A 22,852-nucleotide genomic window follows, 5' to 3' on the forward strand; every position below is an offset into this window, starting at 1 on the left:
TAGCACTAACCCCATAATGCCAGACGCCAGGCGGAGCAGCCACTAGATTGCCAATTTTAAAGTCTTAGGTATAACCCGGCCGGGGTTCGAACCCACGACCTCCCGATCACAGGGCGGACGCCTTACCACTAGGCCAACCGTGTATGTGCGTATGCATGAGTGTGTGTTTTGTGTGTATGAGATTTGTGTGAGTCAATGTGTGTGTGTGTGTGTGTGTGTGTGTGTGTGTGTGTGTGTGTGTGTGTCTGTGGGTGTGTGCGTGCGTACATGCGTGCGTATGTACATGTGTGTGTGTGTGTGTGTGTGTGTGTCTGTTTGTTTTAGAAAGAAAGAGAGAGAGTGGGTGGGTGGGTGTGTGTTTGTGCGTGTGCGTAAGTGTATGTATGTGTGTTTGTTTGTAAAGGTGTGTATATGTCCGTCTGTCTATATGTGCGTATGGGGGTGTGTTTTGTGTGTATGAAGTGTGTGTGAGAGAGTGAGTGAGTGCGTGTGAGTGAGTGTGCATGTATGTACGTGTGTAACTTGGGGTATGTGTGTGTGTGTGTGTGTGTGTGTTCGTGTGTGTGTGTGTGTTTTTTTTTTTTTGAGAGAGAGAGAGAGAGAGAGAGAGAGAGAGAAACAGAGACAGAGACAGAGACAGAGAGGTTTGTCTTTCGCTGGGGTATGCAGTGCCTTGGCGTTGCACATCTACTTAATTATTATCTAAGATAGTATTACTGCATTTTATATTGGCTTGGTGATTCCTTCATAAATCTAAGATGGTATATATGTAGAGGTTACATGCCGAGTCTCAGTGATTATCAAAAATAATGGTCGAAGTTAGCGGATCATGAAAAATGCGAGCTTTAGCGAGCTTTTTCATGACCGCGAACTGAGACCATTATTTTTTATAATCACTGAGACGAGGTGTGTAACCTCTTTATTCCTCCTTTCTTCAGTTATTCAAAGAAAAGAGGAGGTTTTTTGCGAAAGTTTGATCGAATCCTATTCACTCAACCTGCGCAGGCGATCGATAAATGCGCGGTTGTATAGTTCCGTGCAAATCATTCTATTCTGTTAACACATCTTGTCAGTTTTCCTATTTTGGACTAAAATCAAGTACACAGATATGCTGTTATTCTGCTGTGGCAGCAAAGGCAGATATTGTGTGTTCTGTGTATGTTTTGGTATCGCTTAGGATAATGTTCTTTCGTCAAATGGGACTAGCAGACGAACTTTTGCACCCGTGTTCCAACGTTAAAAACTGTATGAAGTTCAGTTTTCTGGGGAAAATAGTGTATGAAACCGCTTTATGTTGTTTAAATTGATGAGATGTGTGCATTTGGTTGCGTGTGATCTGTTTATTAAATGAAATATTGTTGAAAACTGACCGTCGGATTGCAGTCTGTTGTCAAAGAAACTGAGTGAAAAGAAGGGGAACTACTCTTGTCGCTAGACAAAGTATGAGTTACTTGCTTGGGAAATTGCTTCTGATGAACGTTTGAGCACGGCAGATCTAGATTCAGAAAACAACCGAACTCATGGATTTTATATGGAGATTCATGTGTTCAGGCCTGTAGTTGTTAATTTAAATGCGGTATGTTTGTATTGTTTGCTCCAGAGATGTATACTTCGTACATTAGAGCGTTCGGAACTTTTCAGTCGCAAAAAGTAGTACCGAAACAGAACAACTTCTCAACCCATTGCACTATCGAGGATTCAGGCTGTTGCTGGGTCGTTATTTGTTTGGTTGCTGGGTCATTATCGAAAAATAACTACCCCTACAAGTTTACAGAGGTAAAGAAGCAGAGGGGGGAATAAAGGCCTATATTAGGTCATGAATGGTTTTTTTTTTTGTTTACTTTGCTACCTGATCCTTTATTTGGTAAGTGTGTCGCGTTTTTATTTTTAATTTTTTTATTTTTTTTTACTTTGCTACCTGATCCTTTATTTGGTTAGTGTGTCGTGTTATGTTGGCTTGCCTTATAAGTTAGTTGATCTTCTGTGTGTGTGTGCGTGTGCGTGTATATATATATATGTGTGTGTGTGTGTGTGTGTGTGTGTTCTGATAATGTATGGTTGTATTGCCCGTATTGTGATATCTGTATATCACATGTCTGTAAAGAATGATCTTATTCTTATATTACTATTATTGCGTGTGTCTGCGTTTCATCATAAAAAGTTTGTTCCTAGGTATTCCAGGGGCGGATCAGTTGCTTTGTAAGGGGGGGGGGGGGGCACTTTGAATCGAAAGTGAATGTGATGGGCGCGAAGCGCCCGAATTTGCTAGGGGGGTCCGGGGGCATGCCCCCTCGGAAAATTGTTTTGCCCAAAGAAGCAAAATGGTGCCATCTGGTGCCATTTGAGCTTAGAAATGGTCATAGAATCAGCATAGAAAAATCTTTTTTTTTTTCTTCTTCTTTTTTTTTTTTTTTTTTTTTCGTGGGGGGGGGGGGGGGCACGTGCCCCCTGTGCCACCCCCCCCCTCATCCGCCCCTGTATTCCCATTTCGATTATAACCATTTTGCTTAGATCAGGACTAGCTGTAAGAAAGGTCCTACGGACCTAATGCTATCTTTCCTGTAATAAAGTTCAATGTTTCAATGTTTCCGTCTGTCTGTCTGTCTGCCTCTCTGTTTGCCTCTCTGTCTGTCTGTCTGTCTGGCTTCATATCTGTCTCCGTCTCTGTCTCCGAGAAATCAAGAAGTGTGATTCAGGTGATTGTGCAACATTTTGATGACGTCATTTTATTGAAATAAATGAAGATAATTACGTCATGTTTCTGTGACCTCGTTACGAAATAACGTCACCAGTCTGTCTGGGTGAGGTGTTTGACACTGAATAAAACATTTTTTGTGTGTGTACAATTTGCAGGTGGTTGTCGCGCTGCTGGTGTAGATGTCGTCCCTGTTCACGGGTCGCTGACGCCGGTGATGGCGTGGGAGTCAGACATGGGTCGTCGTTGATGTTTGTTTTGTGGTTTATGCTGCTGCTGGTGGTGTCGTCGTTGTTGTTGCTGCTGCTGCTGGTGGTGAAATTTTTGTTGATGTTGTTGCTCGAGATGTCTTTGTTGTCGTCGTCATTGTTGTTGCTGATTGTGTTGTCGTCGTTGTCGTTGTTGCTGGGGATGATGGCGTTGTCTTTATCATCGTTGTTGTTGTCGTTGCAGTTGGCGATGATGTATTTCACACCATGACGATGTGGTGTTGACGGTGTGTGTGTGTGTGATGTTTCAGGTTGCCATGACCACGCTCCCCACGGGCAGGGCGGCCTCACCTTGAATGACGTCTTTGTGCTGGGTCTCATGAACTGTGACACAACGGATGATGACTCACCCGCACCCTTCATCCGGGGTCTTGAGTCACGCGGCGTCCCCACCCGTAAGGTGGCTCGTAACGACACAGCGGCCGTTAGACAACTGGCGGAAATGACGTCTGCTCCCACAGGTGAAGAGAGAGCAGCAGGTAGGGGTGGAGACGAGGCGGTGACGGTGGCCCATGAGAACACAGTGTGGGGCTTGGAGAGACACGTCGTCGTCTACCTGGAGCGTGGTAGTGGTACTGGGTATAATGCTGACCGTACCGGCCGCCTGAGATCCATGTCGCGGTCCACGGCCCAGGTGATCTGGGTGAAGGATGTTATGACATAGACAGCAACACTGAGTGACACCCACATCTCGTCACAGCCACCACAAACACCTGTCTCTCCTTTACCTCCCGGCGACCTCCAACAACAACAACAACAACAACAACAACAACAACAACAACAACAACGTCTACAACATCTACGACAATAATAATAATAATAATTGTCAGTAATTACTGGTGTCACATGACTGATGTGAACCAGTTGATTGGCTAATGGCGATATGCGCTAAAACCGCACTCTTGGAGTGCGCTTACTTTTCCACAGAGCGTATTCTTACGCCCTTTGCCTAAGCAAGACTGTGCTCTCATTATTATCAGAATTAATTACTGACATGTAGCTTATATTCTCCACAATACCAAATGACCATAAATTCCCTGCTTCTCAATTAAAGCAGAAGTGGGTTTTTTTTCTGACAGATTGCATGTGCCTGTGCCACAGTGCGGCTGCCACTGATCTAAAAATAGAAGCCGCTGTGTTTCATCTAATTCTCGCCGACTTGCATAGATTCTTCTCATATGCCGTGTTAGTGGCATGTAGCTTATCATCCACATTACCAAATGATGAGTTAATATAAAATTCCCACCCGCTAGCAGAAAACACAAGTGTTATTCCGATAACGTACCAGCTAGACCAGTTTGGAAGACTGACTCGATCGACTCTGTCATACGTAGCCGCACTGACTACACTGAAATACGACTGCATCAGTTAAGTAAATGAATGGTTTCCGAATTATTATTTCAAGGCAAGAACAATCGTAATCGAAAACGTGTAGGGTTCAGAACGTTCTAACCATATATAAGACTTATTACCAGCGTGCCTCGTGCGTGCAGACTCAGTGGCAGTGCAGACTGCATGCAGTGGTTTGATTGCCCTAGCAGACGACATAAACCCCGCTCAGCAAATTAACATGTTGGGCAAATGTGAACGATAAAACGATGGGGATATAATACGTGTAGGGTTCAGAGCATTCTTACCGTTCATATTTAGTACCAGACTCCCCGATGAGTGAAGATACCACACGAGAAACATGCCACATTTATTTTGAAAATGTGCTTTCCGCCGACCGTGGCAAGGGGCAAAACTCTGCACAGTCAATCTGTCGAAGCTCCATGAAGGTTTCGAATCGCAAATAACTAAGAGTAAGAGCACAGTCCTTTCTCCGAGTTTAAATGTGGTCTCTATGAAAGATCATCACTTTTTAGCTTCACGCTACACTGGAATTTATCAACAGAAATTAAAACAAGAGTTTGCGTGTGACGAAAGCACGACACACTTGAGACAGCCCACACAAAAGTAGATCCGACACAAACCTGACTGGTCACACAGTTACGCCTATCCAAATGCGCGTTGCAAAATGTGCGTTTGGAATCTTCTTTTTTATCTGGCGGTACTGACAATATCGTTATTGAAACAATCCCAGTGCACTAAGGGATTTATAGAGCAAATCTCAAAAATAATTATTGAACTCAGCGCTATGCTCTTCGTTCAATAATGAATTTTCTCGATTTGCTCTATAAATCCCTTAGTGCATGCACTGGGATGTCTCAATAACTTAAATAATAATAATAATAATAATGATAATAATAATAATAATAATAATAATAATAATAATAATAATAATAATAAATGAGCATTTATATAGCGCAACATCATAACTTTACAATTATGCTCTATGCGCTTGCCACATTTAAAATTAAAACACAGTTATACAAGCATTTACATCTACATTCATAGTCAACAACGCTTAATTAAAAGCATACACCATCAAACATACATTACAAAAAATTCTTCCACTAACTAAGTAATAAAAACATGAATAAAAATAGGTAGTAAAAACAAGGAAATACCAGCTGAATACCCTTAACCTTTGCCGGATGCCGCTTTTGACTACACACTCCCGACGATGCGGGTTTGTCTGAACCCATACATTTGAAAGAGGGTTTTTACCGTTTATTCCTCTAACGACGATGCGGGTTTGTCTGAACCCATACATTTGAAAGAGGGTTTTTACCGTTTATTTCTCTAACGACGGGGTGGGTTCAGGGAAACCCACAGCGCTACTTCAGTGGTTGCATCGAGTTTCTCCCTTCACCGACCTCTTGCAGGGGAGGGAGAGGGGGAGGGAGAGGGGGAGGGGGAGACTGAGAGAGACTGAGAGACTAAGAAAGAGAGAGAGAGAGAGAGACTAAGAAAGAGAGAGAGAGAGAGAGACTAAGAAAGAGAGAGAGAGAGAGACTAAGAAAGAAAGAGAGAGACTAAGAAAGAGAGAGAGACTAAGAAAGAGAGAGAGAGAGTCTAAGAAAGAGAGTGAGAGACTAAGAAAGAGAGAGAGAGAGAGACTAAGAAAGAGAGAGAGGGAGACTAAGAAAGAGAGAGAGAGAGACTAAGAAAGAGAGAGAGACTAAGAAAGAGAGAGAGAGAGAGACTAAGAAAGAGAGAGAGACTAAGAAAGAGAGAGAGAGACTAAGAAAGAGAGAGAGAGAGAGACTAAGAAAGAGAGAGAGAGATACTAAGAAAGAGAGAGAGAGAGAGACTAAGAAAGATAGAGAGAGAGAGACAAATAAAGAGAGAGAGAGAGACAAATAAAGAGAGAGAGAGAGACTAAGAAAGAGAGAGAGAGAGACTAAGAAAGAGAGAGAGAGACTAAGAAAGAGAGAGAGAGAGACTAAGAAAGAGAGAGAGAGAGACTAAGAAAGAGAGAGAGAGACTAAGAAAGAGAGAGAGACAAAGAAAGAGAGAGAGAGAGACTAAGAATTAAGAGAGAGAGAGACTAAGAAAGAGAGAGAGAGAGAGACTAAGAAAGAGAGAGAGAGAGAGACTAAGAAAGAGAGAGAGAGAGAGACTAAGAAAGAGAGAGAGAGACTAAAAAAGAGAGAGAGAGAGACTAAGAAAGAGAGAGAGAGAGACTAAGAGAGAGAAAGAGAGACTAAGAAAGAGAGAGAGACTAAGAGAGAGAGAGAGACTAAGAAAGAGAGAGAGACTAAGAGAGAGGGAGAGAGAGAGAGACTAAGAAAGAGAGAGAGAGAGAGAGAGACTAAGAAAGAGAGAGAGAGAGAGAGACTAAAAAAGAGAGAGAGAGACTAAGAAAGAGAGAGAGAGAGACTACGAGAGAGAAAGAGAGACTAAGAAATAGAGAGAGACTAAGAGAGAGAGAGAGAGAGACTAAGAAAGAGAGAGAGAGACTAACAGAGAGAGAGAGAGACTAAGAAAGAGAGAGAGACTAAGAAAGAGAGAGAGAGAGACTAAGAAAGAGAAAGAGAGAGACTAAGAAAGAGAGAGAGAGACTAAGAAAGAGAGAGAGACCAAGAAAGAGAGAGAGAGAGACTAAGAAAGAGAGAGAGAGAGAGAGACTAAAAAAGAGAGAGAGAGAGACTAAGAAAGAGAGAGAGAGAGAGAGAGACTAAGAAAGAGAGAGAGAGACTAAGAAAAAGAGAGAGAGACTAAGAAAGAGCTAGAGAGAGAGAGACTAAGAAAGAGAGAGGGAGACTAAGAAAGAGAGAGAGAGAGACTAAGAAAGAGAGAGAGAGAGAGACTAAAAAAAAGAGAGAGAGACTAAGAAAGAGAGAGAGAGAGAGACTAAGAAAGAGAGAGAGAAAGAGAGACTAAGAAAGAGAGAGAGACTAAGAGAGAGAGAGAGACTAAGAAAGAGAGAGAGAGAGACTAAGAGAGAGAGAGACTAAGAAAGAGAGAGAGAGACTAAGAAAGAGAGAGAGAGAGACTAAGAAAGAGAGAGAGAGACTAAGAAAGAGAAAGAGCGAGAGACTAAGAAAGAGAGAGAGAGACTAAGAGAGAGAGAGAGACTAAGAAAGAGAGAGAGAGAGACTAAGAAAGAGAGAGAGAGAGAGACTAAGAAAGAGAGACAGAGAGAGAGACTAAGAGAGAGAGAGAGAGAGAGAGACTAAGAGAGAGAGACAGAGAGAGAGAGACAGAGAGAGAGAGACAGAGAGAGAGAGACAGACAGAGACAGACAGTCAGATAGACGGATAGACGGATAGACGGATAGACAGACAGACAGACAGACAGAGCAACTGACAACAGACATACAGACAGAGAGATACGGACAGACAAACAGAGAGACAGACAGTCTCTTGTAGACAAACAGGCAGACAGACACTGTTCCGCCGCTTTGGTAATTATGGGTGTAGCAGAACCCGCGCCGTCGGCAGAGGGATAGTTACAATCACTACTACTCTTTAAAAGTATGGGTATGTGTGAACCCGCGCCATCGGTAGTGTTTATGTAAATTATTATAATCAATTAATTCTGATGTTTTGTCATGTACACACTAAAAATGTGCAGACAGAGAGCAAATTAGGTGTGTGAGAGATACTTAAAATTTCAAAACGATACCTTTAATGGTTCCAGAGTTACAATGATTTTAGTGTGTCTCTGGGTACAGGTGAACCCAGGAAGCACGGCAAAGGTTAAACAAACAGAACATGTTATCAACAATTCTGAAAACAGCCCTTGATGTTTATATACATTATCACATTATCACTAAAACAACAAATACACTACTTGTAGCCTACTGATGGGCTGAGAAAAACAAAATCAGGGGTTGTATTTCTTGAAGAGGTGTGTTTTAAGTGCTCGTTTGAATGCTTGGGGTGACTGAGAGTGGCGGATGTGAAAGGGGAGAGAATTCCATTGTGTGGGTGCGCAGAAAGTAAAAGTGCGTTGTCCGTATGTTTTGGTTTTGGTGCGTGGAATGGTAAGGATGCGACAGTCAGAAGAGGCACGGAGTTGTCTTGCTGGAGAATAGACGGTGAGGAGTTCAGAGAAGTAAGCAGGAGACGAGCCAGAAAAGAAGTTAAAGCAGAGGGTAGACAGTTTGTAGTCAATGCGGGCTTGAATAGGTAACCAGTGCAGTGTGCGAAGGAGTGGTGTTGCGTGATCTCGTTTTCGTGCTTTGAGAATGAGGCGTGCTGCCGAGTTTTGGACTTTTTGTAGTTTATGCAGGAGGTGCAGAGGACAGCCAGAGAGAAGAGAGTTGCAATAGTCAAGTTTATGTGGTGGAGCGCATGCGGGTGTTGCAATTACAAAAAAGCGAGAGGGAGAGAGTACACAAACAATAAAAAGTTTGAATACATTGAATGATGTTCTCTGTCCTCTTTATTGCATAACACTCACGCACACAATCACCAAGCATTTAAAATAAAAGTTAAAAATAAGGTTCGTCAGACTAATGCTACTTTTCAATAAACATTTTCAACACTTAGTCTGAAAAAGGTGGAAACACATACTCGCACTCAACTCAGAAATAGCTTGCCAAAATGTGGTGTCAGAAGTGGGGTGAGGCAAATCTCTACTACGAAAAAAGTTCTGTTGCCACAACACTATAAAGTCACTGGTGTAACGTGTGCTCTAAAACACGCTATTAAGCACGGTAGTAAAACACTACCTAGAACTAACACGCTATGCTAAACATACACGGTAGTAAAACACGCTATGCTATACATACACGGTGGTAAAACACGCTATGGTATACATGCACGGTAGTAAAACACGCTATGCTATACCTACACGGTAGTAAAACACGCTATGCTATACATACACGGTAGTACTAAACACACACGCTATCCCACCAAGAGTCCGCTCGGCTGGGAAAACAAAAAGTAAAAGCAAAGTCAGTAATTACCGAAGCGACAATTCATATCAAAGTATCATCTCACACAGTCATCAATAGCCGGAACCACAGTTACAATTATTCAAGTTCCAGTATTACATCATGCATGTTTGGTTTTCTCAACTGATCTAATCATTGGCCTTCTCTTCTGTTGTTAGTTACACATCATTTTATTACAGCTGTCAATTTCCAGACAAAACAACAGACCATTTAGCCAAATCCAATATTGGTCCGAGAGGGGACCAACTTTCTGTGCTTGCTGAGATCTAATTCCACACATTCACATGACTAAAGAACAATCAAATTATTGTGCCAATTCCAAAGAAGATGTACCGATAACAAAAGGTCTATTCTCACCTGGTCTACATCATCTCTGGACACGAAACACTCCCTGGTTCACAGCATTCGGTTCCAGGACATCCAGCCAACACACACTCCATCACTCCAATTGGTACACACCAACACACACTTTTTCACTTTACAAATGCATCACAAATGCATAATTCATCCAAAGGCCGGCAAGGCTTGACATGTTCTTTCTCTGCCAGTCCAGGCCACAAGTGCGCGTTTGTTTCAACTTTGGCCGAGTTCATTACAACTTTTACTCATTTTAGTCGGGAAAAGGGGAAGGGGGAAGAGGGTCCTATATGACGCTGCTTGATTATGCGTCGCCACCCCAAACATTCTTTTATCAATACGATCTAAACTAATTTAACTTATTAAGAACAAAACTAAGCATTCCCCATTCAGGAATATTCAAACAAATGCATAGTCTGTGTGTTTTCATTCAAACCGAACACGCAGACGTAACCGATAGACACAAGCTGACACCCCTGTCTGTGAAATGACGAAACCCTGAAACCTACGTCATACCTACGTCATACCTACGATAACAGCCTACGACGCAATACAGGCGCTAGAAATTATAATTCTATTGACACAGTCACACAATGTCAATACAGATTTCTCTCACTCACCACATTCTCCCCAACTTAGCATGACTTCTCCTGAAGGCATGTCTTGGAAACAAAAACATGATGTTAAAACCTAAACACCAAAGAAGTTTCAACAACCAATCAAACTCAAATTGTGCTAACCTATATCTTCAGCCGTCGCAAGTCTCAGTCACAAAAGCTAATCCTGAGTAACACATTTCGAACCTACACGTCAACCACTATTTAAAGATGCATTGACTGTACCGAAACTATTACCACATTTCGAACCTACATGTCAACCACTATTTAAAGATGAATTGACTGTACCGAAACTATCAACACATTTCGAATCTACATGTCAACCACTATTTAAAGATGTATTGACTGCACCGAAACTGTCAACACATTTCGAACCTACATGTCAACCACTATTTAAAGATGCATTGACTGTACCGAAACTATTAACACATTTCGAACCTACATGTCAACCACTATTTAAAGATGCATTGACTGTACCGAAACTATTACCTTAACAATGCTAACAAAGACTTCGACATGTTGATGATACAGATCAGGAGGGGGGGGGGGGGGGGGGGATTCTCATTGAATAATAAAAGAAAATGATCCCGAGGACAGAGAACAACGTACTGTCAAGGACGCCAAATTTTTTTCCCACAACAAAGTAACCTTAGAACATATTTACATGCCTAACCTGCACTAAACAATAGGCAACACAGAACAGCTGCTCCCCAACTTTACTTGAACCCACTCCCTAAGAATCCAATAATGTTTCCATGATCCGAAGAAACCGAGGGAGTACGTCAACTGCACGCGAATGCACTGTGCGGGGTTCCTTGTACAAGTTAGTATATAAAATTTAATAATATGTAGATATATCCTTCCCTCCCAATATGTTCAATATTTTTGATATTTTTGATATTTTTGATATTCGGTATTTCAACAATTAAATGTTGCTCACCGTGTTTGCTTAAAACAAATTAACTAGCAACGCATAACCCAAGCCCCAGACTTCGCATGGTTAACGTTTCAGGGGGATCCCGGTGAGAAGACACTGCGGGGTTGCTCATGGGACTACCCCCCACTGCATCTTCCATCTCACCGTCGCTCAGGGCGATCCCGGTGAGAAGACACTGTGGGGTTGCTCATGGGACTACCCCCCACTGCATCTTCCATCTCACCGTCGCTCATGGTGAACAATAAAACAACATTATCACACAAGTGACGCTATTCTGCTCAAATGTATACAAAATGCTTGAACATAAACACAGCACACAAATGAGGCAAATATGCAGTAATGCTCACTAGACCCACAAGTCCACGAATTCAACAAAATGTCACTACCGGGTCAGTAGCAAGACATGATAAAGCAGATATACAGAACGTACACGGTATCAGGACGCCTGTTCCGCATCAGCCACTGTTCCTCTGTGGAAGATATTTAAAAATTCCACTCACCGTTGGCCGTCGATACGTTCCACTAAATGTCCTTTCACATTACTGGCACGTGCAGAAACAAACACAGTCACCACAGATCCTCGGAAATTGACGGTGTTAAAGTCGTCCACTCCCTGGGGTTGGTCGATAGTCGAGCTGGAGTCTCTCCTCCAAAGTCCGTCCATCACCGGGTCGTTCCAGGTTGGTGACGGTGGTTCCAGGTTGGTGACGGTGGTTCCAGGTTGGTGACGGGTGGTTCCAGGTTGGTGACGGGTGGTTCCAGGTTGGTGACGGGTGGTTCCAGGTTGGTGACGGGTGGGACAGCGTGTATACCTAAACTACTACTACTGTACTACTTTCTATTCTCAAAATATGTGTCCACTTATCTATCTGTCGGGCGACGCCAAAATGTGGTGGAGCGCATGCGGGTGTTGCAATTACAAAAAAGCGAGAGGGAGAGAGTACACAAACAATAAAAAGTTTGAATACATTGAATGATGTTCTCTGTCCTCTTTATTGCATAACACTCACGCACACAATCACCAAGCATTTAAAATAAAAGTTAAAAATAAGGTTCGTCAGACTAATGCTACTTTTCAATAAACATTTTCAACACTTAGTCTGAAAAAGGTGGAAACACATACTCGCACTCAACTCAGAAATAGCTTGCCAAAATGTGGTGTCAGAAGTGGGGTGAGGCAAATCTCTACTACGAAAAAAGTTCTGTTGCCACAACACTATAAAGTCACTGGTGTAACGTGTGCTCTAAAACACGCTATTAAACACGGTAGTAAAACACTACCTAGAACTAACACGCTATGCTAAACATACACGGTAGTAAAACACGCTATGCTATACATACACGGTGGTAAAACACGCTATGGTATACATGCACGGTAGTAAAACACGCTATGCTATACCTACACGGTAGTAAAACACGCTATGCTATACATACACGGTAGTACTAAACACACACGCTATCCCACCAAGAGTCCGCTCGGCTGGGAAAACAAAAAGTAAAAGCAAAGTCAGTAATTACCGAAGCGACAATTCATATCAAAGTATCATCTCACACAGTCATCAATAGCCGGAACCACAGTTACAATTATTCAAGTTCCAGTATTACATCATGCATGTTTGGTTTTCTCAACTGATCTAATCATTGGCCTTCTCTTCTGTTGTTAGTTACACATCATTTTATTACAGCTGTCAATTTCCAGACAAAACAACAGACCATTTAGCCAAATCCAATATTGGTCCGAGAGGGGACCAACTTTCTGTGCTTGCTGAGATCTAATTCCACACATTCACATGACTAAAGAACAATCAAATTATTGTGCCAATTCCAAAGAAGATGTACCGATAACAAAAGGTCTATTCTCACCTGGTCTACATCATCTCTGGACACGAAACACTCCCTGGTTCACAGCATTCGGTTCCAGGACATCCAGCCAACACACACTCCATCACTCCAATTGGTACACACCAACACACACTTTTTCACTTTACAAATGCATCACAAATGCATAATTCATCCAAAGGCCGGCAAGGCTTGACATGTTCTTTCTCTGCCAGTCCAGGCCACAAGTGCGCGTTTGTTTCAACTTTGGCCGAGTTCATTACAACTTTTACTCATTTTAGTCGGGAAAAGGGGAAGGGGGAAGAGGGTCCTATATGACGCTGCTTGATTATGCGTCGCCACCCCAAACATTCTTTTATCAATACGATCTAAACTAATTTAACTTATTAAGAACAAAACTAAGCATTCCCCATTCAGGAATATTCAAACAAATGCATAGTCTGTGTGTTTTCATTCAAACCGAACACGCAGACGTAACCGATAGACACAAGCTGACACCCCTGTCTGTGAAATGACGAAACCCTGAAACCTACGTCATACCTACGTCATACCTACGATAACAGCCTACGACGCAATACAGGCGCTAGAAATTATAATTCTATTGACACAGTCACACAATGTCAATACAGATTTCTCTCACTCACCACATTTAGAAAGAACAAAGGCACAGACAAGAGTGTTAGTTGTTTGAGAGAAGAGTGTGTGGCGAATGGTGCTGATCTTACGAAGCTCAAAATAAGCTGCTCTACAGACTAAAGATATATGTTTGTTATTGCCATACAAAACAGACACCTCCACACATAACAATACAGTGACTGAAACAGCCAAGCTTTACAAGGAGAATTAGGTTCTTCATTATTTATTTACAACAATTTCAGTTATGGCATGTATCTTGTAGTACGGGCACTGGTTGGGAAGTAAGGCATGGTAAGGTGAAGATGACACCAATCAGACAAAATATCAATATTTTCCCGCCCCCCCAGTCTGCCAGCTAAGCGTGACCAGAAACCTTTATAAGGGTGGCTTTACGGACTGTGAACAGAATCCACTGCTCACACCGCGGTACCCACAGTATCTTACTGCCCTCGCGGCTGTCCCACCACCAGGCCTCCCTCCGTCACTCACTGCTTTACATCTACTGACAAACTGGACCACTGAACCAGGCCACTTTTGTGGTTTGTATTGGGCTCAACCATGGTCCAGGGGGCTAGACAAGCTTAAGCTCCAAAATTGACAAAATATAACTACAAATAAAAATGTTCCCCATTGGGAACCACATCTTCACCATACTCCATGCCTAACTTCAGCCAACCGTACCAAAAACAAAGCAACAACAACAAAAATGACATATGCGCCGGTTAGAATTAAGCTGAATGATGGGCAAAATTGCAAGCTATACATACATACATATATACACAAGTTAGGATAGAGCTGAATGATGGACTAGAAATTCTGGTCGAAACATACACACACCAGGTAGAACCAGAAGTAAGCGTAATCATGGACAAGGGACTCCGATGTAATTGACTCAATAAAAAAGTAAGTGATGAAATGACCATACTGCAAAGAACATCATAGACAATTCTAGTTCTTCTACAAGTGAAGGATAACTGGTGATCACTAAAATTCCGTTCAGTGAACAAGCTGCCCGGATGTCAAGCCTAGCGGAAGCAGGAAGGGGATGGTGGGTGGAAAAAACTAAACAAACTTACTGGGCCAAATAAAGGTGAGTAGCGAACCTGCATAGCCTATGCTTATAAATAATTCACAAGATTTTCAAAACATGATGCATAGAACCAAGTTGACCAAATGTCAAGTCGGCAAGGCAGGATGCGAACGTTTTAGATCAAACAATCGCCAACTAAACTTCAGGCTTCCCCAGGCCTCGTAAACAATTGCTCAGAGTCTAATTACCGCATATTCAAAATTAGAACAATGCAAAACCCAAACCGTTCAGAAGAAAGGACTTGTTTCTCGAAAACGCTGAGGATACTTGGAAAGTGACTTGCTGCTAGCGATGATAGCCTGGCGTCTGATACGGGTCTTAAGATGCCAGACTCAACCAAATAAGAATCGGACTGGATGAGGCACGACAATTAGTCTTGGAGTGACCGTTGTTACTTGAACATCCGGGCTACTTAGACACACTGGCGAGAGGCTAAACCAAATAAAGATTGACCCATATATGGAGCACTAATCGTCTGCTCGAGAATCGCCTCCACTCTACTCGAGACAACTGTGTCTGCCTTGAAGTTCATAACAGCATTTAAGCAGAAGCTGAAATGTTTTTAAGGGTCATGTCAGATGAAAGGGTGAATCCAAGGTTTCTAGCTGATGGTGAGAAAAGAATGTCGGTGTTGCCTATTTGAACAGAAACAGGTTGGGGAGAGGGAAATGTAGTGTTCTTCTTTTTGCACAGTAAGACTTCAGTCTTATCATCATTCAGCTTAAGTTTGTTATCGACCATCCAAGATTTAACATCAGTGATGCATGTCTGAATGGTCTGGATGGCGGAATGTGTCCCTGCAGGGACAACAAGTAAAACAGCAACGGACTTATTTGCTTCATGACTTAGGACAGAACAGTACCTATCACCCCCTGCCGCTCTCTGACAACGACGACAACATCCTCATCGCCTCCACTACCATCACCGCCCACACCGACTCCAACAACAACAATAACTGCAACAAAGACTACAACAACTAAAAGCAAGAAGTTGTATTGAGTCTATTCAACTAGAACTTAGCACAACAGCCGTAGGAACCTGCCGCTCTCTGACAACGACGACAACATCATCATCGTCACCTCCACCACGACATCAACCACCGTCATCATCACCACCGACAAAACACCTTGCGTGAAATTTCGTCTTTATAAAACACAGGGAAAATTCATTTAGAACATTGGTTTTCCTTCAAAGTCAAGAGTTTGATGACGTCAAATCTAAACAAGGTCATCAACAAATGACGTCACAAACCTACCATGTCCTTGTTGAGTGGAGAATCTGTGTGTATGGAAAGGGACGTAACCCTGTTTACCTGAGAGAGAGAGAGAGAGAGAGAGAGAGAGAGAGAGAGAGAGAGAGAGAGAGAGAGAGATAAAGAGAGAGAGAGAAAAAATATATAGAGAGAGAGAGAAAGAGAGAGAGAGAATAAATAAGATAAAATCAATATTTAAGAGCTTTTTGATATAAGCATTTGCTGCTTTTTGAACAACAAAACAAACGATGTAACTGTATCAATTAACGCATAATGTCACAATCATTTGCAATTAAAAAAAAAAAGTTTCATTTTTGTTTCGACAAAACAAAGAGAGAGAAAGCGAGAGAGAAAGACAGAGAGAGATGAGAGAAGACATTCGTGTTCATCTCTCAATGTCTGCCACAGAGAAATGTCGGTTGACATTTTACAGAAATGAGAACACATAACACATCGCAAACAGTGTGAACACTCTGCCACTCATACCAAAGGAAATTCAACCTGAGAATATCACGTTCAGCTAACTATTGTATATATATCCTGACAGAGCACCTGTAACATACAAACGACTATTGTTTAACTGACCATAATTTGTATAATCTAACATGTAATTTACTTTGAAATTTTTGTAAATTTGATGTTGAGCGATGTATTGACTGTTTCAAACATTTTCTGTCGTGTACAGTTTCCTTTGTGTGAGAAAAGTAATACATTCTACGTTTGAATTTTAAAAATCTGGTTTGTTAAACTTCGATATGCATCTGTTTGAGTGTGTGTATGTGAGTGTGAGTTTGTGTGTGTCTGTGTGTCTGTCTGTCTGTCTGTCAAATATAACGTCATCAAAGGAAAACGTTTCATAAAGATCTGTGGTGTGATTTTGTAAGCATCGTTGAGCGCGCACATACACACACACAATCCTCAGGCACAAAAAAAAAATCACATTCAACGAAAATTGTTCCATTACAACATGACTGTAGGAACGGCACTTTAATCAAACCTGATGTAACCGTGTGCCAATTTACTTTCCTCTTTCTTACCGAGCTCAAACACTCAAGCAGACGACACAAGTTATATTACCAGGTTCTTTTTATTCCATACGATGAAATGGGGAATGTGTGGGATAACGGGGGTTTACTTTCAAATACAAAACTTTCAATGTATAGGACTAAACAACTCCAAAAAAACAATGCTCTCAACTCTTCACTCTAAAACTACATTCTCCCTCTAAAGCTACCCTTTAAAAACACACTAAATCCTTCCCCCAAACTACACTCTACTCTAAATCCTCACTCTCAACTTTTATCCAAAAAAACCACAATGAGACTCTAATCTAAAACAAACGAAATCTAAAAAAGCAACCTAAAAACAAGTCTTCAAAAAAAACCAAATCTACAAAAACTCTAACAAAACCTGACCAAAATCTCTCCACTAAAACTAACTGCTCCCCTCTAACGAAATCTAGTCTACGAAAACAAATCTACGCCCCACTAAAAAAGAAAAGACCTAACTAAAAAGAAAAGACCTAACTAAAACCCCGTCGCACACTCGGCCATCCTGCAAAGCACAGAATGCACGCCGTAAGCATACGTAAACAAATCAACAATTTCAAATACCACAAGCTAACTCGTTGAACAACAAAACACATCATTCCTACCAAATAACATGCCTACAATACCGTTCTCTCAAACAACGGTTTTCTAAAGCATTCAACAAACAAAAGTCTTCCCAAACATTCCAATTCACAAAACAATCTACTTGAACATTCAAATAAATCCTTTCCCCAAGCAGCATACTATTCTTCTCACTGCTTACCCATTTACAGAAAGAAAATTGTATTAACCTACCAGCAAAAGAATTCTCACATCCCAAAAAGATTTCCGCCCGTGACAGACATGTCACACAACGGCATCGAAAACACGCCGCACCAAATACACGTCTTCTTCCCTCAAAGATTCCAATCAAAAACACAGTTTTAGCGTCCACATCCTGCGCGCCGGTGTCACAAGATTAACACATTCAACTCGAGGGGTGTCAGGCAGCCCCACTTTCTTTAGTTAGTGTCTAACGTCAACTATTCAAATTTACATCGCGGCGGAGGAAAAAAGGGAGATGGAATAAAGCCACCTGTCAGTTGTTTCCCGTTCACAAAAACATTAAATCACAAAATTTACTCCAGAGGCTTGTACCAAAAAAGCGATCGTTTTACCTATGCAAATTTTAGAATCGGCTATTCCGCGAGACCAATTCAATAGAAATGAAACTCAGTCTCGGAAACCTTAATGGATCCCCGATAGTACAGGTTTGAATCCTTAATAGCACAGAGGTACCACGAGTTCACACGGATGCACACAAGTGCATGTGTACTGTAACTGTCGTTCCCAAGCTCACATCGACATATTTTGACAACGTTATTTTCGAACATTTTGGCGACACCAATCCCAAGGTCGCTCTTTTCAGTGACAAAACGAGTATGTGTCGCGCAGAGTTTAAGTCTGGTTCGCCAACATTTTACATTTAGTCAAGTTTTGACTAAATGTTTTCACATAGACGGGGAATCGAGACGAGGGTCGTGGTGTATGTGTGTATGTGCGTGCGTGCGTGCGTGCGTGCGTGTGTGCGTGTGTGTGTGTGTGTGTGTGTGTATGTGTGCGTGCGTGTGTGCGTGCGTGCGTGTGTGTGTGTGTGTGTGTATGTGTATGTGTGTGTGTGTGTGTGTGTGTGTGTGTGTGTGTGTGTGTGTGTATGTAGAACGATTCAGCGGAAACTACTGAACCGATCTTCATGAAATTTCACATAAGAGTTCCTGGTATGATATCCCCGGACTTTTGTTTTCATTTTTTTTTTATAAATATCTTTGATGACGTTATATTAGGCTTTTTGTGAAAGTTGAGGCCGCACTGTCACAAACTCATTTGTTAATCAAAGTGATTGAAATTTTGGTCAAGCAATCTACGATAAAGGCCGGACTTTGGTATTGCACTTCAGCTTGAAGGCTTAACAAATAATTAATGAGTTTGGTAATTACAAATCTAAAATTTGTAATTAAATTCTATTTTTTATAAAACGATCCAACATAAATTTCATCCTATTTGTCATCATTGTCTGATTCCAAAACCATATAAATCTATATATATATACGACTTGTGTCTGTGTGTCTGTGTGTCTGTGTGTGTGTCTGTGTATCTGTGTATCTGTGTATTCGCGATGCACGGCCAAAGTTCTCGATGGATCTGCTTCAAATTTGGTGGGCTTATTCAGAGAGACCCCGGACACAACCTCATCGATGAGATATTTCAACACGTGCTCTCAGCGCGCAGCGCTGAACCGATTTTGGTTCCACCTCAGCTACCCGGGCCCCCATACCGACACACCAAAGCCGCTACACCACATCACAACGCCAAAGTTCTCGCTGGATCTTTTTCAAATTTGGACACCGTATTCAGCTACACCCCGGACACAATATCATCGATGAGATATTTCAACACGTGCTCTCAGCGCGCAGCGCTCAACTGATTTTGGTTTTTGTGTTCATTTCACCATTATAAGTAACTCTTCCTTATCTTCTCCAGTGTTTGGCGTTTATCTCCCTTCCTTCGTGTGGCTTTCCCGTTTGTAAGTTACTATTACTATTTTTAGAATGTCACTGCGCTGTCCACTGCGCTGTCCACAACGCTTCCCTTGCACCCGTAAGTTGTTCTTACTGTCAAAGTGAAAAGGTCGAATCAATTTATAGCCACGCGAAAAATACACTCTCACCTATCTCTATATATTTATAGATACAGATATGCATATATATTTACGGCTTCTCTGTGTGTGTGTGTGTTTGTGTGTGTGTGTGTGGGCAAAAACCTGTGTATTGTAGAGTTCTGTTTGTGATGTGGTCTAGCGGCTTTTGTCTGTCTGTATGTTCTGGCAATTGAGAAGCCACAGCAGATAATATAGGGCTAAGAAATAAGCTCTAAAATTCTCAATCCCGTTTAACAGGACTTCGCCTTCAAAGGTGATTGTGGTGAACCGCCACGCTGTCTGTCTCTGTCTCGCGATTCACCCCGGCGAAGCCGGGTATTCCTCTAGTATGTCATATTTGGATTAAAAAACCAGCTCTGAAAATTAAATATAAGAACATTATGATTACAACTAAATTTCCGGAATCGATTTAAAAACAATTTCATCTAATGCCTTGTCGGTTCCTGATTCCAAAAACATATAAATATGATATATTTGAATTAAAAACAATCTCTTAAAGTTAAGAAAAATAGAGCTACAGAAACGCGTGCTATCCAACTCAGTCCAACCGCTACCGCGCTATTCTGGCTAGTCAATGTCAGTGCCTTAGCCACGAGCAGTGGACTGACGTTGCTACGAGTACACGGTCTTGGTGAACAAAATGCAGTGTGTTCAGTTTCACTGTGTGAGTAAGACAGCTTGACTAAATGTTGTATTTTCGCCTTTCGCGACTGGGTGGCCGTGTGGTAACGCACTTGCGCTCGGAAGCGAGAGGTTGCGAGTTCGACCCTGGGTCAGGGCGTTCGCAATTTTCTCCCCCCTTTCCTAACCTAGGTGGTGGGTTCAAGTGCTAGTCTTTCGGATGAGACGAAAAACCGAGGTCCCTTCGTGTACACTACATTGGGGTGTTCGCGTTAAAGATCCCACGATTGACAAAAGGGTCTTTCCTGGCAAAATTGTATAGGCATAGATAAAAATGTCCACCAAAATACCCGTGTGACTTGGAATAATAGGCCGTGAAAAGTAGAATATTATATGCGCCGAAATGGCTGCGATCTGCTGGCCGATGTGAATGCGTGATGTATTGTGTAAAAAAAATATCCATCTCACACGGCATAAATAAATCCCTGCGCCTTGAATATGTGCGCGATATAAATTGCATAAAAAAAAAAAATAAAAAAAAAATCCCTGCGCTTAGAACTGTACCCACGGAATACGCGCGATATAAGCCTCATATTGATTGATTGATTACGCGACTTGTTTTATTTTGTGAAAGTGTACGAAGTAAAAAGAAACGATCTTATCCTACATCGTGAGAGAGACCACTCATGGTATAACAATATCGTTCAAACCACACGTGTGTATATCATGTAAATGAGGTCATGTCAAACTAGTTTGGCGGGGACCTGCTTTTCAACTGCTTATGATGCCAAAGTCACCGAGACAAACGTCATTATGGAAACCCTCTTATGCTATGCTGTTTCTCCTGGTAGAAGTTTTAGAACTTTAAGTCACGCTACATTTTCTAGAGTGACATGTCTTTGCTTAGAGGTCAAAGATTGCACAGGCTTTGGAATAGATGGGGTTCCAATAGAAGCGTCTTCAATTTGTACGCCTCCACTGCGGGACGTGTTGAGTAAAATACACGTAGGTACAGTATGTGGGATAAACAGAATACTACATGGCTTGCTGTGTCGTACCAGATTTACAATCGTTGTTTTTTCAAATAGTGAACAGCTCGCTGATATTAAAAAACAAACAAACAAAAAATCGTGTACATCTGGTACGACACATCAAGCCACGTAGTATTCTTTACTTAAAACATGTACGGATCAGAATATTGAAAGTGTGTGCCTGTTTAGGAATTATTGTCATTGTTAACGATCATCATAAATCATCGCTGTCTGCCTGTTCTCACGACACAGGTACAGTGTTCACCTTGTTCGATGCAGACGACAGCATTTTAGCGTTCAATTAAAATGCAAGAAATATTCTTTTGTCCGAAACAATGACAACGAATACAAATGCATGTGGTATTTTGTTCATTCTACTACACACTGTATCTTGCATGCCTTCTGACTTAAAACAATCCCGGAGTCGACGCGTACAAATTGAAGAGGCTTCTTATGGAACCTCGATCTGTTCAAATGCCAACTTTCCCGCTTGTCGCATCAGCCGTGCCATGTGTGTGACTGGTGCGAGTGTGTAAAAACAGGCCATATCAGTAACCAAAACAGAAAGATGTCACTCCAGTCCGTACCGCGTGCTTGCCTGTTTCAACTCCCCCCCCCCCCCCCCCCCCCCCCACCTCTCTTGTTTCCTGGTATGTTGAAATGAGAGAGAGCCAATGGCCATACTCCGATTCGGACCCAAATTTTGAAAAACTTTGTTTTGATACAAGATTTTCTTCTCGACATAAAAAGTCACGCTGAAACCCCGTAATGTCTTAGTTAGAAAATGTGTCTTCATCGGCTCAAAATGTCATTGTAATCTATAGCGAGGGTTCTTGTGGGGTTTTCAACATGGCCAAATGTGATCTCAGGCAGTGTAGGGATAGTGAAAATATAACAGGAGATTAGAACGAAGAATTCTCCACTTGGGCTATAACATATATATATATATATATATATATATATATTTAGGATAACCAGGAAGTAACTGTGTGTGTGTGTGTGTGTGTGTGTGTGTGTGTGTGTGTGTGTGTGTGTGTGTGTGTGTGTGTGTGTGATGTTTTCATATTTCCCATGGTTTTTCTTCTTTAAAAATGTAAAGAACTTTTAACCCAGTAAAGAATGTCAGGTGTTGTTTACACTATCGTCAAACTAACTTGAGTAAAAAGGTGTGCTTTTCTTAGACCGCAAACATGTCACTCGTTCTTGCAGGTAGGCAATGTACGAACAGAGTACATGTCTTGGTTAATGTTATTTGCATGGGTAACTTACAGAATGCACAATCATGTCGCCATTCCACTTTCGCTGCTCGCGAATAAATGTGTATCCACAATGCATAAGCGTGACTATATATTCCGTCCGGGGTGGGGTTTTCGCATTGAAAAAAGGGGGTGGAGGGGATGATTAAAATGTATGATGTTGCGACAAAGTATGCACTGATATATCTCTGTTTGCATTGTAGTGGAGGAGTGGAA

The 22,852-nt window shown here is 41.8% G+C and overlaps 2 protein-coding genes across 3 annotated transcripts in view; both read left to right on the top strand.

The window, feature by feature from the left end:
* Positions 1-22,852, top strand: part of LOC138951437 (uncharacterized) — a 197,192-nt gene that overhangs the window by 39,775 nt on the left and 134,565 nt on the right. The window lies entirely within an intron of this gene.
* LOC138950176 (uncharacterized) overlaps positions 1-22,852 on the top strand; it is a 59,862-nt gene that overhangs the window by 7,412 nt on the left and 29,598 nt on the right. Inside the window, exon 2 of one of the 2 annotated variants that reach the window (XM_070321915.1) lies at positions 3,216-3,628. The exons of the other annotated variant lie outside the window; for it this stretch is intronic. Coding sequence (XP_070178016.1) covers positions 3,216-3,628 — 413 coding nt within the window. Of the gene's footprint in view, positions 1-3,215; positions 3,629-22,852 lie in introns of those variants that run through there. 2 annotated transcript variants of the gene reach the window in all.

Source organism: Littorina saxatilis, linkage group LG16, assembly GCF_037325665.1.
Source record: "Littorina saxatilis isolate snail1 linkage group LG16, US_GU_Lsax_2.0, whole genome shotgun sequence".
NCBI lineage: Eukaryota > Metazoa > Mollusca > Gastropoda > Littorinimorpha > Littorinidae > Littorina > Littorina saxatilis.